This window comes from Panulirus ornatus, chromosome 61 (genome assembly GCF_036320965.1).
Source record: "Panulirus ornatus isolate Po-2019 chromosome 61, ASM3632096v1, whole genome shotgun sequence".
Classification (NCBI taxonomy): Eukaryota; Metazoa; Arthropoda; class Malacostraca; order Decapoda; family Palinuridae; genus Panulirus; species Panulirus ornatus.
Genome location: NC_092284.1, coordinates 2,318,859 through 2,334,519, shown reverse-complemented (window position 1 = coordinate 2,334,519; position 15,661 = coordinate 2,318,859). Strand labels below are relative to the sequence as shown.

The following is a 15,661-nucleotide window of genomic DNA, read 5'->3' as shown; positions in this document are numbered from 1 at the left end:
TGCCAGGGATCCAATCACCAATATGCTGATAATATGGGTTCTTAGTAATGAAAATACTCATTATCTAGGTTTCAATTAATTACAGTATTGATTAACTGGACTCTGAATATTCATCATCTTGATCATCTAGGCCCCTGGTAACCAAAAGCTAGTTCATCTAAGAAGCTAAAACACAAATATTGTCACAGTAAACACTGATTAATTTGCCCCAAACCAAACAAGGGTTCTATGATAAGACTCGCATCACATTGGCCTTAATCAAATGCTTAATTACATTTCCAGTTAAACAAAACCTTAATGATCTAGGGTTCCGTTTAAAAGAAACCTCAATCTAGATTTTAATAACATGGGCTTCAATTAATCAGGATTTTAATTGCCTGGGTTGCATTTACTTTAATCTTGGTATAAAGGAGCCAATAACTCAAACTCTGGATTATTCAAACATCCTGAACTGCTGTATGTCACATAAGGGAGTATCTTACTGAGTACTATAATCTACAGAACATATGGTACAAACAAAATCACTGTAGAGTTTCCTGTTCCAGACAGCTACTCAAGTTAGAAAAAAATCAAAATACTTTAGAAAATTGTAATGTCAAGTGAAAAAAGTTTTACCAATAACAGAACTAAAATATGGAGAACCAACATTACTTTATTGTAAACAATTTTAGACACAACTTTATATATATATATATATATATATATATATATATATATATATATATATATATATATATATATATATATATATATATATATATATTATTCTGATTCTGTTAGCTGAAGAAAAAAATAACCTAAGAGACAAAAACTGAAACACACACACAAAATAATAAACTAACTTCTTTTATGACCTTCTTTGCACATAGTGTGAAAAAAAAGTTTAAGATCACAAACATTCAACAAAGAAGGTAGAGCACTGTGCTACATATATATATATATATATATATATATATATATATATATATATATATATATATATATATATATATATATATACACACACTTTATGTAGAGTTCTTTTTCATTGAATGCTGAATCTCTCACCTACTTATGGGGATAAGAAAAACTTATATGAAAACAGTATTAATTGCCAATTAAAACTAAACTTTCCACAACTTCAAAAACAAAAACACATAGAGCAAGACATACATAATATTCACGGTAGACAGGAAAATCCTACATTTGGTTTGGAAGTGTGGAAAGACTATCAACACATAAAGACAAGATTCCTCTTTCTAATTTAAGAAGATTATCCATATTAAACATGCAAGCAAACAGGAACTATCATGCAGCATACTGAACAACAGCATTCAACATCCAGTGGTGCGTTTCTTAAGGGCTAATAAGGAATAAAAGAAAACTATCAACTCATATATACCAGATGGATACTTTACACACAGACTAAACCTCACTCATCAGGACGATTCCATGGAAACATAAAACATGCTTTTGAGATTCTGATACCTTTTCTTAATTCCAAGTAAAAACCCAATCTTAAGAATGTGTAAGATGCTATAGAGTTTTTCTGCTGTATCAAAATAATATGAAGTCTTTTAGCAACCTGAAATAGAGTAATTCCTGTAAAATATTCAGGAAAATATCACCTCTGGTTTTCCTAAATTACTGTCTACAGCAATTCTGGCAGAATTTGAAAACAGTACAATATAAAAAAAATATAAGCTAAGAAGGGAAGCTACTGTCGAAAAATTTTAAAAGTGTCATGGGATTGTCAATATGGGACTAAAATCAATGCATGATATTAATGTGATATGATGTTCACTGCTGTAAACAATGAAAAGTTTAAATGACAAATGTGATAGAATGGTTAGTGGAGTAAACAGTACAGGAAAGTGGTATATGTGGTACCTAATGGAAGACAATGGTACATGTTGTAGGGAAGGGTCAGTGTGGTAGAGATCAGTGTATGCTACAGGGAAGGATAAGCATAGCACAGGGTCATAATTATGAAATATAAAGACAAGGTGGACAATATCCAAAAGAATGAGAAGAATGTTGTCATGCAAAAAATATGTTTGGAAGGCTAGTGTAGGCAATGCAGTGAATGTTATCCCTATGTTCAACTGTGTCTCTAGATGCCCCGCTAAAACCATCCAGTGTCAAGAATTCCTCAGATCTGATATTTTTCTACACTTTTAGATACATGCGATGACTGAGTTCAACTTTCAAATCTCAGAACTACAATTCACGATGAGGATGGTTTTGATGACTCGAGTTCCACCTCCCAGGTAACACATGCACCCAGGCTTTGGTCTGTCCCTATACACCACTACCTTGATTATCTGGGACCCAATTGACTAAAACATTATCGCTGCTGTGTTTACTTATGTTTTTTCTATGGTTTATACTAGTATGATCTAAGAATGACTAGAAATATTCATTAGTTTCCTGGAAAATGGATAGTCTAATTAAACTCATCCTGGATGATGGAGGTACTGGTGTAATATACAGTAGCAAGCTAAAATAACTGGTTTACAGTGACAAGCCAAATAATAAAGTGTGCCAGAGTGTGATAGAGCAAATGAGGATATTCACCCCTGTCAGCGCGCTCTTGCATCATAAGGTAGTCTCGGTCAGAGGCCCCATGGTCAAGCGTCAAACTCTCTGCCTTAAAAAACTGGTGTCTAGGGGCAGGTTGGGGTTTATTCATATCATGGGGCAGGGTACGTGGGGCAAATGAGTATGGAGGAGGGGGTCGATCATGCTGGGATGGGGAGGAGGCCCCATCCCGGTGACATGTTCCCCCACTCCCACCATCAAAGGATTGGTCACGTGCGACAAAACTATAGGGTGGTGGAGAAGTTGAAGGAGGTGGGGGAGGGTATGGGGGAAGGGGTGGATATGTGGGCTCCAGGTCCGAGGCCTGGGTGGAAACCTTGGAGCGGGAAGACACTGTTGTGGGCAGAGATTCTGTGCTTGGATATGATTGTCGGAATAATTCTGTAATGAAGAAGAAACCTGGCATTTGCATTTGCGTGTGAAAACACTAAATCATAAATCTAAGTGAATGCCATTAATTACTTTATGAACATCTCAGAGAACCTAAAATAATCTTCAATCTGAAAAACAAATATGACAAAAAATTATGTTAAGCATGCAACCGTGATATTTGCCAGCCAAAGAGAGGAACTGCTCTTGAAGTGAACCACTTATGGGTATCAGAATGCATTCAATTTCCACTTCTTAATTCTGTAAATGATGGAACTTGGTAATCCATTTCTACTTCATTTCATATACAGTATTCCATAAAAGTATGGTAATCCATTTCTACTTCATTTCATATACAGTATTCCATAAAAGTATTATATAATTTGAATGTGTAATGCAAGTTTCTGTGCCCTAAATTTCATAACCTAATAATACAACTCCCAGTATCATACATATATCAATGACATCAAACGAGATACCAAACAATCATTCATCTGTCAATGACAAACAATTACTCTTTAAGCTTCCTCAATAAAACTGTTTTTCATCAAGGGGGAGGAAAAAAAAAAAAATCCATCAAATCTCAAGGGCAGCAATACAACCCCTATTATTCTTCAAGGTATCATATCATTCCAATATGAGTATAAGGAAAAGATGTAATCCCATTCAACTGGAACAGGGAAATAACTCATCATATTCTGAACAAGAAGTAACTGATCTTCTTCAGGGAAGGAAAACTCAATCACAATCAGTCAAAAATAACTCAGTGGGATGAAACTAAGTATGACGTATACTTTTCCAAGCTTTGATGGGACAGGCTGAGGGTAATGCCTCATTTAAGTCTCTGCTAAAACTCATACAATACGCTAAATTACATACAGTTTAGCAGCCCCAACATTGCCTGTACATAACCAATCTATTAATTCATTCATAATTGCACCAGGGGGCCCCTTTCTAAGAAAGGGTCCTAGTGTTACCCAAGACCTACTTTCCAGACACTGCTGCAGCCCAATGCTGCACTACTTCCAGAAAGAGGAATATGAAGGACTGCTTTGGAGTAAGAAGTTTTTTGGCAAGACTGTACTCACAGTGATACTCTCGCCAAAGGTGACTTTTCACCCACAATGTAACCTCACACGGAGACAGTCTGGTAACACCAATCCAACACAAAATGTTTGCCCTTAAAACTTTAACCCTCTCTACCTGCAAGTCCTCACAATACACTTAACCTGAACAAAATAGATGGGATGCTGTTCTATGTGATAATGCCTTGGCAGGATACATGCCGAATGATATGAACGTCATCCATTATCTGTGTTTGGTCAAAGGGGCCCTGAGAATTGTCTAAAACTCCAATATGATAGCAACTGGACCCACTAGTTGAGACATCAATTAGGAACCTATCAACATCTCAAAGTCTAGTTATGGCATGAAATACAATGAACCACTACTATATGGTAATCAAGTCCAAAGGACCATGAGAGGAGTCTATACATTCATTACCATGTAAATCTGGTCACTAACTGTAAAGATAACTGAAATCCTCTTTAACTATGGAAAAATTATTAGCAAATTGTGACCACACGTCAAAGAAGTCTGCAAGACTACGAAAAAGGTCTCCCACTAAGTTTGGTGAAAATGGGCTATTTGTTTAGGCAACTGGGAGTACAGTGCAGTAAGGATGGTGAAGCAAACTTTCCAAGGAGAAAAGCTCTAGTGAATGTGATGAATTCAAGTACATAATGTACATGAAACCCAATATTCTAAAGGAGAGAGAGAGAGAGAGAGAGAGAGAGAGAGAGAGAGAGAGAGACCAGCACAAAGATAAGCACATCACAGCCACTCAGTACAAATGGTAGAACATTGGTTGGTCAGGAAGATCTACAGTAGTGCATAAAATGACCAGAGAAAAAATGAAGATGCATTTAGAAAAATGATCAGGGAAAAAATGGACACAAGATGCCTGTGGAATGAATTGTGAAGGTCAGAGATGCTAATGGAATAAACTGCAATGGGAAGAGAAGCCAGCAGAATGAATTGTGTAGACAGAGATGCCATTGGAATGAACTGTGACCAAGTGCACTGGAGCCATCTGGTGTGTGGAGGAGGAAGTATAAGTGAAGACTTTAGTTTCATGTGTTGACTTTAATCAATGTGCAACATGAATGTCTAAAGTCCTGCTTAGACAGATCACATTTCACTTGTGTGCACTGATAGGAGTAGAAGGCATGTAAAAGATAACTGAGAAACACTATGCAACTAATCCACCTAGTTTAAATGGGAACAAAATGATGAACTAACAGGTTAAATTGGGAAATTGGTTGCAAATACCACTAATCTCTCAATAAATCAGCAGCAATAGTTGAACTCTGACCAAAGAGTCATGCGACAAGTCCACAGTTCCAATGTAATGTTCACATTTATTTTTTTTTTTTTTTTTTTTTGTGTGTGTGTGTGTGTGTGTGTGTGTGTGTGTGTGTGTGTGTGTGTGTTTGGGAGATGGGAACTAAGGCGAGGCCATGAAAGGCATAAAAATCAGCAAACAAGAATTATGTGATAAATATGGATGTGGAACTACAGCATGAATTGATACTTTCACTATAATGACAAAGAGACAATGTATCAAATAACATTACAGGAGGATAACTGAATCAGCAAAAGGAAAGATAACCTGAATACCTAATTCCTCCACTATCAGCAAAGAAGCACAAGCAAAACAATTCAAAGAGGTAAGGGTGGGAAGGTAGTGCACCATCTTAGCTTGATATGCATTATCGACAAAGCTGATTTTCCAAGCCTAATTGTGAGCTATGGGTAATGCAATCTTTTACTTAAAAGAAAACAAAGTCTACATAAAAGATGGAAACCCCACATACACTCTTAAAGTCCCCAAAACATCATAAGTTTATTAACATAAGTTTCTGACTAAAAAAAAAACTGCATGGCACAATTACTGTACGAAAACAGATGCACTAAAAGACAAGGTAAAGTCAATTACCGTTATCATTGGCAACACCTGGATCCCTTTTATAGGGCTCTTGTAGCTTTGAGGCTACCTTCCTAGGGGCAGAGGGTAATGCAGGCTCCTTTGGGGCATTAGGGTCCTTGATGGAACTGCTGCTTACCATTTACTGACAATGATACAGCCTTGAAAATGGAGACTTATGCCTGTGGCATTACCACATTCAGGCATATTCGGGGAATATCAGTGAAGTAAATGTTTGTAAATCATTGTGAAACACCAGGAACCCTTTCATGGGGCTCCTTCAGCTTCAAGGCTGCATTCTAAGCAGGGAAAGGAAAATGATAGACTCCTATGGAGCAAGAAAGTCCCCAGTCAGACTATTCCTTTCTGTCCATTGACTAGGATACAGCCGAGCCACATGCAACTTCTCAATTGCATTGTAACCACGTGCATGTGGAGTCTGGCTAGTACGATATTCGTATGCAAGTATACATGTATCACCACCATCATCATCATCACCATAATCATTACTTTTAATTATCATTACTATCATTATTATTCTATATCATTATTATGATCATTCATATAATCTTAAGACTCTTTCCATAAGATCACTGTAACTTCAAGACTGCACTACAATGAGAAGGGAATCGAGAAACCATTTTGGAATGGCAAATTCCATGAAAATGCTGCACAGTTCCGTGACTTTTCATCGAAAGTGTTACATACAAGTGGAGTCTGGTAACATCTGTAAATACCCATCTGTAACATGTAATATTTCCCTGGGGATAGGGGAGAAAGAATACTTCCCACGTATTCCCTGCGTGTCGTAGAAGGCGACTAAAAGGGAAGGGAGCGGGGGGCTGGAAATCCTCCCCTCTCGTTTTTTTTTTTTTTAATTTTCCAAAAGAAGGAACAGAGAAGAGGTCCAGGTGAGGATATTCCCTCAAAGGCCCAGTCCTCTGTTCTTAACGCTACCTCGCTATCGCGGGAAATAGCGAATAGTATGAAAAAAAAAAAAAAAATATGTAATATGTTGTTCACTAATGATACAGCGCTGGTGGCTGATTCATGTGAGAAACTGCAGAAGCTGGTGACTGAGTTTGGTAAAGTGTGTGAAAGAAGAAAGTTAAGAGTAAATGTGAATAAGAGCAAGGTTATTAGGTACAGTAGGGTTGAAGGTCAAGTCAATTGGGAGGTAAGTTTGAATGGAGAAAAACTGGAGGAAGTAAAGTGTTTTAGATATCTGAGAGTGGATCTGGCAGCGGATGGAACCATGGAAGCGGAAGTGGATCATAGGGTGGGGGAGGGGGCGAAAATTCTGCGAGCCTTGAAGAATGTGTGGAAGTCAAGAACATTATCTTGGAAAGCAAAAATGGGTATGTTTGAAGGAATAGTGGTTCCAACAATATTGTATGGTTTCGAGGTGTGGGCTATGGATAGAGTTGTGCGCAGGAGGATGGATGTGCTGGAAATGAGATGTTTGAGGACAATGTGTGGTGTGGGGTGGTTTGATCGAGTAAGTAACGTAAGGGTAAGAGAGATGTGTGGAAATAAAAAGAGCGTGGTTGAGAGAGCAGAAGAGGGTGTTTTGAAATGGTTTGGGCACATGGAGAGAATGAGTGAGGAAAGATTGACCAAGAGGATATATGTGTCGGAGGTGGAGGGAACGAGGAGAAGTGGGAGACCAAATTGGAGGTGGAAAGATGGAGTGAAAAAGGTTTTGTGTGATCGGGGCTGAACATGCAGGAGGGTGAAAGGAGGGCAAGGAATAGAGTGAATTGGATCGATGTGGTATACCGGGGTTGACGTGCTGTCAGTGGGTTGAATCAGGGCATGTGAAGCGTCTGGGGTAAACCATGGAAAGCTGTGTAGGTATGTATATTTGCGTGTGTGGATGTATGTATATACATGTGTATGGGGGTGGGTTGGGCCATTTCTTTCGTCTGTTTCCGTGCGCTACCTCACAAACGCGGGAGACAGCGACAAAGCAAGAAAAAAAAAAAAATATATATATATATATATATTTTTTTTTTTTTTTTTTTTTTTTTTTTTATACTTTGTCGCTGTCTCCCGCGTTTGCGAGGTAGCGCAAGGAAACAGACGAAAGAAATGGCCCAACCCCCCCCATACGCATGTACATACACACGTCCACACACGCAAATATACATACCTACACAGCTTTCCATGGTTTACCCCAGACGCTTCACATGCCCTGATTCAATCCACTGACAGCACGTCAACCCCTGTATACCACATCGCTCCAATTCACTCTATTCCTTGCCCTCCTTTCACCCTCCTGCATGTTCAGGCCCCGATCACACAAAATCCTTTTCACTCCATCTTTCCACCTCCAATTTGGTCTCCCTCTTCTCCTCGTTCCCTCCACCTCCGACACATATATCCTCTTGGTCAATCTTTCCTCACTCATTCTCTCCATGTGCCCAAACCATTTCAAAACACCCTCTTCTGCTCTCTCAACCACGCTCTTTTTATTTCCACACATCTCTCTTACCCTTACGTTACTTACTCGATCAAACCACCCCACACCACACATTGTCCTCAAACATCTCATTTCCAGCACATCCATCCTCCTGCGCACAACTCTATCCATAGCCCACGCCTCGCAACCATACAACATTGTTGGAACTACTATTCCTTCAAACATACCCATATATATATATATATATGGGGGGGGGGTTCAAACTCATAAGGCCACATAAGTAGTTTGAGTAGCAATGCTTGAATTTCTGTGGTGATGCAGAAATTCCATGCTGAGTCAGCCACTGTTCTAACTATGTGATGCGGTAATACATGTTTGATATTGTTCAGGTAATACTAGTGAACTTCAATGTCATTGTGACATCATTGGTAAATGAGAGAGACTTTTACACTGGTCTGCAGGAGGTGATGGAGGGTCATGAAAAGGGTTGGAAAAAGAACTGCTCCTTGAGGAACGACATTGTAAAGTTAGAGGATTTTGTGGGCGAGCCTTTGTGAATTACTTTGGCAGAGTGTTCAGTGATGATAGTGGCTAACCATTTTCTGTCATTACTGGGGAGAACAGTATCAAGTATCTTATGTGAGAATGTGTTGCGGGATGGTAATAAATGTTTTGATAATATCTATTGCCACGAGCATTATACAGGTGGGGTTGAGATTGACTGATGCCATCTAGAACAAGTTGTGAAACATTTGTATGGAGTGTGGCAGTCTACATATCTACATAAATTTCAAAACAATTCATATATTCGCAAAGTTTACGAACAAATAAAATTCTAACAGTCATTAGGTGAACAAAAATATTTGTTACTGTTGTGTAGAAACTGTCCAAAACTCCAAACTTGAATAATTTTCCTTCATATATTCTCTTGGTAGGTAGTAGTTGGAAGGCAGCCAACGATCAGGGAGGTATATTACCAGTGCCACCCACCTCGGTAACAGGAGGGCTTGTGACATCTGCATAGTGAGCCAGCTACTTTAGTGGTTGTTAAGTTTCACTCCTCTGACCCAGGTAGCTGTCTTTTCTTTCTGCCTCACTAACATGTGGACTACTGGCATTCTGTCCACAAATATACAATTTCTCCTTGTCATACGTAACACTTGACAACTCTTAACTCATGCAACTCATTCTGCATAAAATTAGATTTTCCTGTGGTGAGCACTATGTGCTAGCCCTGCCTTTTGGTAAAATGGTAGGAGCAGTAGATAGAAAGTATTAGGTAGGAACATTTAGGCAGGAGTATTAGGTAGAAACATTAGGTAAAAGTAGCAGGTAGAAGTATTACATAGTAGCCTTTGGGAATACTATGCAGGAGCCTTTGCAAACACTGCACTACACTTGCCCTCTGCCAGTGGCCTATTAAGGGTGAAGCAATAAAGGATGAGAAGCAGCACTGAAGTCCTTTAGTTATGGAGAGACTATTGCTGTGGCCATCCCTCTGTGGGAGTACCAGTTGGAACATCAGAGATAAAAATGGATAGATACCTGTTCACAAAACAATCTGTGGCCCACTTATCTAAATCTGTAAAATTGCAAAATATGAATGATCCTTCCTCCTGAGGATTATGGAATTTCGAAATTCTTCCTATTCTGACTTGCACGATCTGTACTATCATGCTAATCTTCCTTGGATAGATTTCATGCATTCTTCCCACTTTAAAAGGCTCAATCTCATTTTCTTTTTCAGCTTTGTTCACATTATATCAACTGTATATTTGGGATTTTTCCATGCTACTGATTATTTTCTCTTCATTAATTATGTTATTTTCTTTGTTTCCATTAACCCTAGTTAGCATTCTTTATTTCTCCTTTCAGAGTTTTCATCTTCTCGATTATTGCTAATCTGTTCTCCCTTTTTCCACTTTCTTCTATTTACTCACTTTCTTTATCAAGTATATGCCTATGAGTACCTTAGACAAGGTTTTCCTATAAAGACGGACTAGTGTATAGCACCCATCACATGAAAAGGGACTAGTTTATAGCATTCATCAAATAAAGGGGGTATATTACATAGCGTGGGCTGTGGATGGAGTTGTGCGCAGGAGGATGGATGTGCTGGAAATGAGATGTTTGGGGACGATGTGTGGTGTGAGGTGGTTTGATCGAGTAAGTAACGTAAGGGTAAGAGAGATGTGTGGAAATAAAAAGAGCGTGGTTGAGAGAGCAGAAGAGGGTGTTTTGAAATGGTTTGGGCACATGGAGAGAATGAGTGAGGAAAGATTGACCAAGAGGATATATGTGTCGGAGGTGGAGGGAACGAGGAGAAGAGGGAGACCAAATTGGAGGTGGAAAGATGGAGTGAAGGAGATTTTGTGTGATCGGGGCCTGAACATGCAGGAGGGTGCAAGGAGGGCAAGGAATAGAGTGAATTGGAGCGATGTGGTATACAGGGGTTGACGTGCTGTCGGTGGAGTGAATCAAGGCATGTGAAGCGTCTGGGGTAAACCATGGAAAGCTGTGTAGGTATGTATATTTGCGTGTGTGGACGTGTGTATGTACATGTGTATGGGGGGGGGGGGTTGGGCCATTTCTTTCGTCTGTTTCCTTGCGCTACCTCGCAAACGCGGGAGACAGCGACAAAGTATAAAAAAAAAAAAAAAAAAAAAAAAAAAAAAAAATTACATAGCACACAGCACATATGCCACCCATTTCACAACACTGTTATTATCTGTTGCTACTCACATTGCAAAGTTTTCAATCTTATGTTCATGTAGCACTGTCTTAAGCCATCTGTCCAATCTTAAAGTTGTCAGCGTGAGACAGTGCTTACAAATGCTGCTACTAACATTGCATTGCTTTCAATCTTGCACTCATGTGGCACTGGTTTTAGCCACCTGTCCACTCTTAAAGGTGTCAGAGAGAGATGGAATGCCTACAAATACAAAATTTTCATATAAGGCAAGACTAGTACACATCACTTGCTGTGTATATAGCCTGATGAACAACACTATTACCCTCATACATCATGCACTTTGCAGAGAGTGAGTGAGTGAATGACAGAACTGTCAATACACAGCCACCCAATATTTCATGGGCTTAATATCATTTAAAGTAGACGAATATTCACACCTATCAACATAAGTAGTATGCTAGTGAAACAACACTCCTACAGCAGGACAAGAAGTAAACTAAAGCAGCAGCACTGGTACAGGGGTGAAGACTAACACCACAGTTAAGCAAGATGACGCAGGCAACCTTAAACATTAGGAAACAGCCATGCGACATATAAAAAATTAAGGACAACTGCCTTTAATCAAATGTTAAAAGATGGGGCTTCAAGAATACCTACAAAAAGAATCAAATGCAAGCAATTGCTCATTCTGGCCTTTAATTAACACATTAAGGTGCCATATGCAATTTCATTCAATTTACCTATAACAGCTCCATATACTGTGCACTGACCAATGTGTTAAAGATATGGTTAAAATACGAAGTTCATCTAAACTTCATCCAATTTCATGAAGAAATGAATCGGCTCTTCTACTGTATTTGTTGTGTGGAAGGTAATCAGACGGTGATTAATGTTAGCTTTTTTTCTCTTCATTTTCTTATTGGGGTATTTGAAACTTTCAACCATTATTTTATGGTTTAGTTCTTTATTAGGTTTCATTTCCTCTAGTAGTAGATGACCTTTTAGCTTATACTCGCAACTCAAATAAAACATGAATACATTTAATCCTCTCTATTCACTGCCTTTTCATTTGTTATTTCACTGCTTTATCACTTTCTGTGTGACCGTTTACTATTCATGTTAATATTCTTTTACCTATTCAAGGATTCATAGTCAACTTCCCACTCTTCCACTTTATCAATCTTTTGTATTCGTAAATAACATGTACTTAGCAACAACCATTGATTTTTGCACAAGTTCTTTATGCCTCCTATGAGATAAGTGAATAACATAAATAATCAAATATATGGTGTTAAATGTGAGTGTAACATTTAAGTGTGCTTTATCAAAAAAGTACAAATGTTGACAAGCATTCACCCGTAAAAGTAGACATGCAGTAATAGGTGGACATGGTGCCAAAGGGTGCTGGTGGAGTTTTTACTGGAGTGAGAAGATGGTAATTCACAATGTAATAAAGGTCCAAGAAAGCACTTTTAATTCCCTAAGATCAAACAAAACAAACTGCTGAAGGGGCCACTGGATTCACTTGATTTGGTGAATTTGGGTTTAACATGTCATTTGTTGGAGATCCACCCTCAATATTTCATTTCACTGTGATCACACCAAAGAAATGAGATATTTTAGCAGTCTGTCATAGACACATATCTTTATTGCATAATATACAAACACATTATATCATGATCTCTCAGTGATACTGTCATTTTATCATATTTCAAGCAATGTAGAATTACAGTCAATGCAGCAATCCTAATATCCAAAGTACACTTGGAGTGTAGGATATTCTATAAAAAAAAAAGTTTTAAGTTAACTAAAACATGATGTTCTAAATAAAACGACATACAGATCAACCTTGTGGACACTGTGAACGTCTACAAATCAATGCACCCTTCAACTTGCACTTCTTTTCCTGCCAGACATATGAATTGCCCCAGAAACATTCTAAATGAGGACATACGTAGAGAGAAGTGTAATATTTCCAAGCGTTTTTATCTCATACACATATGATTACTAGGGGTTTTCATCAATAATATCCATTATCTTCAACAAGCTTCTTTGACATCCCCACATATGCTGACCAGTGTATGGGTTACTCTGAGTACGGAAAAATTTCAGCTGTAGTAACCACAAAAAATACTTGGGATGCCACTGCAAACATCAATGGCTGTATGTATATACATGTCCCCAGGTGCAATGAAAAAAAGCTGAAGCATATACACCCCAGCAACAGTGAAAAAAAGTGTACACTCCAGCCACAGTGAAGGTGTTAATAAACTGTACAATATAATATCTCATTTAAATACAAATACATCAGATAAGATATAAAATATTTACTAAATTTTTTCTATAAACGTCCCTACCTCAAAAAATGAACTTGGAACTTATGTTACTATACTTTCTTTATGATATGGAGTATATCACATCAGTTATATTTATTTACTATACTTTGTCGCTGTCTCCCACGTTAGCGAGGTAGCGCAAGGAAACGGATGAAAGAATGGCCCAACCCACCCACATACACATGTATATACATACACGTCCACACACGCACATATACATACCTATATATCTCAACGTATACATATATATATATATATATACACACACAGACATACATATATACACATGTACATAATTCATACTGTCTGCCCTTATTCATTCCCATCACCACCCCGCCACACATGAAATGAAAACCCCCTCCCCCCGCATGTGCACAAAGTAGTGCTAGGAAAAGACAACAAAGGCCACATTCGTTCACACTCAGTCTCTAGCTGTCATGTATAAAGCACCGAAACCACAGCTCCCTTTCCACATCCAGGCCCCACAAAACTTTCCAATAAAAATAATAATCTGTTGCACAAAAAAGTTAACAACAATGGTTGCAGTGGTAGTGATGGCAGTGTGGAAGGGGAGGCAAAGGGTTTCAGAGAAGTGGCCAAATCTCTCCCTACCTAACACTCACTCACTCTCTTCACTACCACCCTTTACAGCTTCTGAGATGGGTCACAGCTCCGTAAATCTCTTCCCTCCTATATGTTCAGTATATTCGCACAATACATTCTACATGAATACACTCACATCAATGGTATTACAATTGTGGTGAACATTAATGAAATACGATGTATTGCACAAATAATGAATGTAAAAATAAAGGCAGGGATAGATACGCACATTCAACCAATCTTAAAAGCTGTGAGCGGTAGTGGTGAAGACAGCCAATGAGTATGGAGTAGGGAGTGAGCCGACCGTTACTTACCTTCCCTACCACAGAGCTGTCACCACCACAACCATCACACTCATGGAACTGGCAGTTTACTTTCTGTGCAACAAATAATTACTTTTGTTAACTAAAAAGGAGGTGGATTCTGTACTGGTGAGAAAACGTAGTTGCTCAAGTTCATTCATTATGCAAAAGTCATATTCTTTTCCAACATATTTGTACTGATACAGAACATTACTTTGCACAATATATTAAGAGACATTTCTAAAAAATAGATATGGCTACATAATTCTAATTCCTCATCCACTCCAACTCCCTGAAGACATACAACACTGACAAAACACAATCACACTATAATGATTCAACCTGCCCTCCTGACCCAATCTTGAATTCAACTTCACCAAACATACATCCATCTGAACCTACACTACCCAGGCATGTACATGTTATACTTTTTCATCCTTATTCAAAATGCAAACCATCTACATAATCACAAATGGCACTTCAACCTATCACGAGAATCCTCATGCCCAAACTGATGCAACTCCTACACTAAAGACACTAAATATCTACATCTATAACTCTACTTATCAAAAAGACATACACATATGACTTTTTCTTGACCTATGACCCCTTTCATAAAGAAGTTTTAGGGCTATAACTCTCAGACCCCTTACCCAGGGACTGCACTACAATCAGTTTCAGAAGTGACTCTTCACTTATGGTGTAACCTCAAACAGGCCAACTCCAACAACACCATGGGTATATAAGATTCTATGCACTAGCACTAGACCCATCCCATCTAAACCACTCAATATCTAACCATCAATCCTTAAGTAAATATATATAAAAAAAAAAAAACCTTACTCCTGTCTCAAATTTCAGTAACCTCCACTCACAGATTCCCCCACCCTCAACAATATAACACTTGCACAACACACGTACTTTATTTCAGTACTGGTATGTTGAAAAGTATATCACTTGCTCCTTGATTGTTTTACTATTCTTATAAGATGTTCTTTCATTTCATAAGAAAGCCCCAAGACTTACATTCGAACAACAACGTCATGGCCACTAAACTTTCAAATGCACCTACCTTTGCCCTATCACATAACATCTTTTTTCCATGTGCACCTCAGTGCACCGAAGACCTTAGTACATGTAGAACCCTATAACTCAATTATAGTCCCCATGATATCATCCACTAATACATTCACTCCAGTGAGCTAAAGCACTCCATTTCCTCCTAGCTCTCCCCATCCAAACATACATTCAAACTATCCGCTCTTGTACCTCATTACCTAACTTTTGTTATCGTTCACAAACATTTTCCTTTCACAAATTCACCAGCTTCCGGAATCTCTAAAGTCTGCCAACAGAACTGCACTATCTACA

General features: G+C 38.4%; 1 protein-coding gene across 1 annotated transcript in view; it reads right to left on the bottom strand.

Moving 5' to 3' along the window:
- Nucleotides 1-15,661, bottom strand: part of RhoGAPp190 (Rho GTPase-activating protein 190) — a 228,577-nt gene that overhangs the window by 117,735 nt on the left and 95,181 nt on the right. Inside the window, exon 21 of the mRNA XM_071696915.1 lies at nt 2,557-2,961. Coding sequence (XP_071553016.1) covers nt 2,557-2,961 — 405 coding nt within the window. The remainder of the gene's footprint in view (nt 1-2,556; nt 2,962-15,661) is intronic.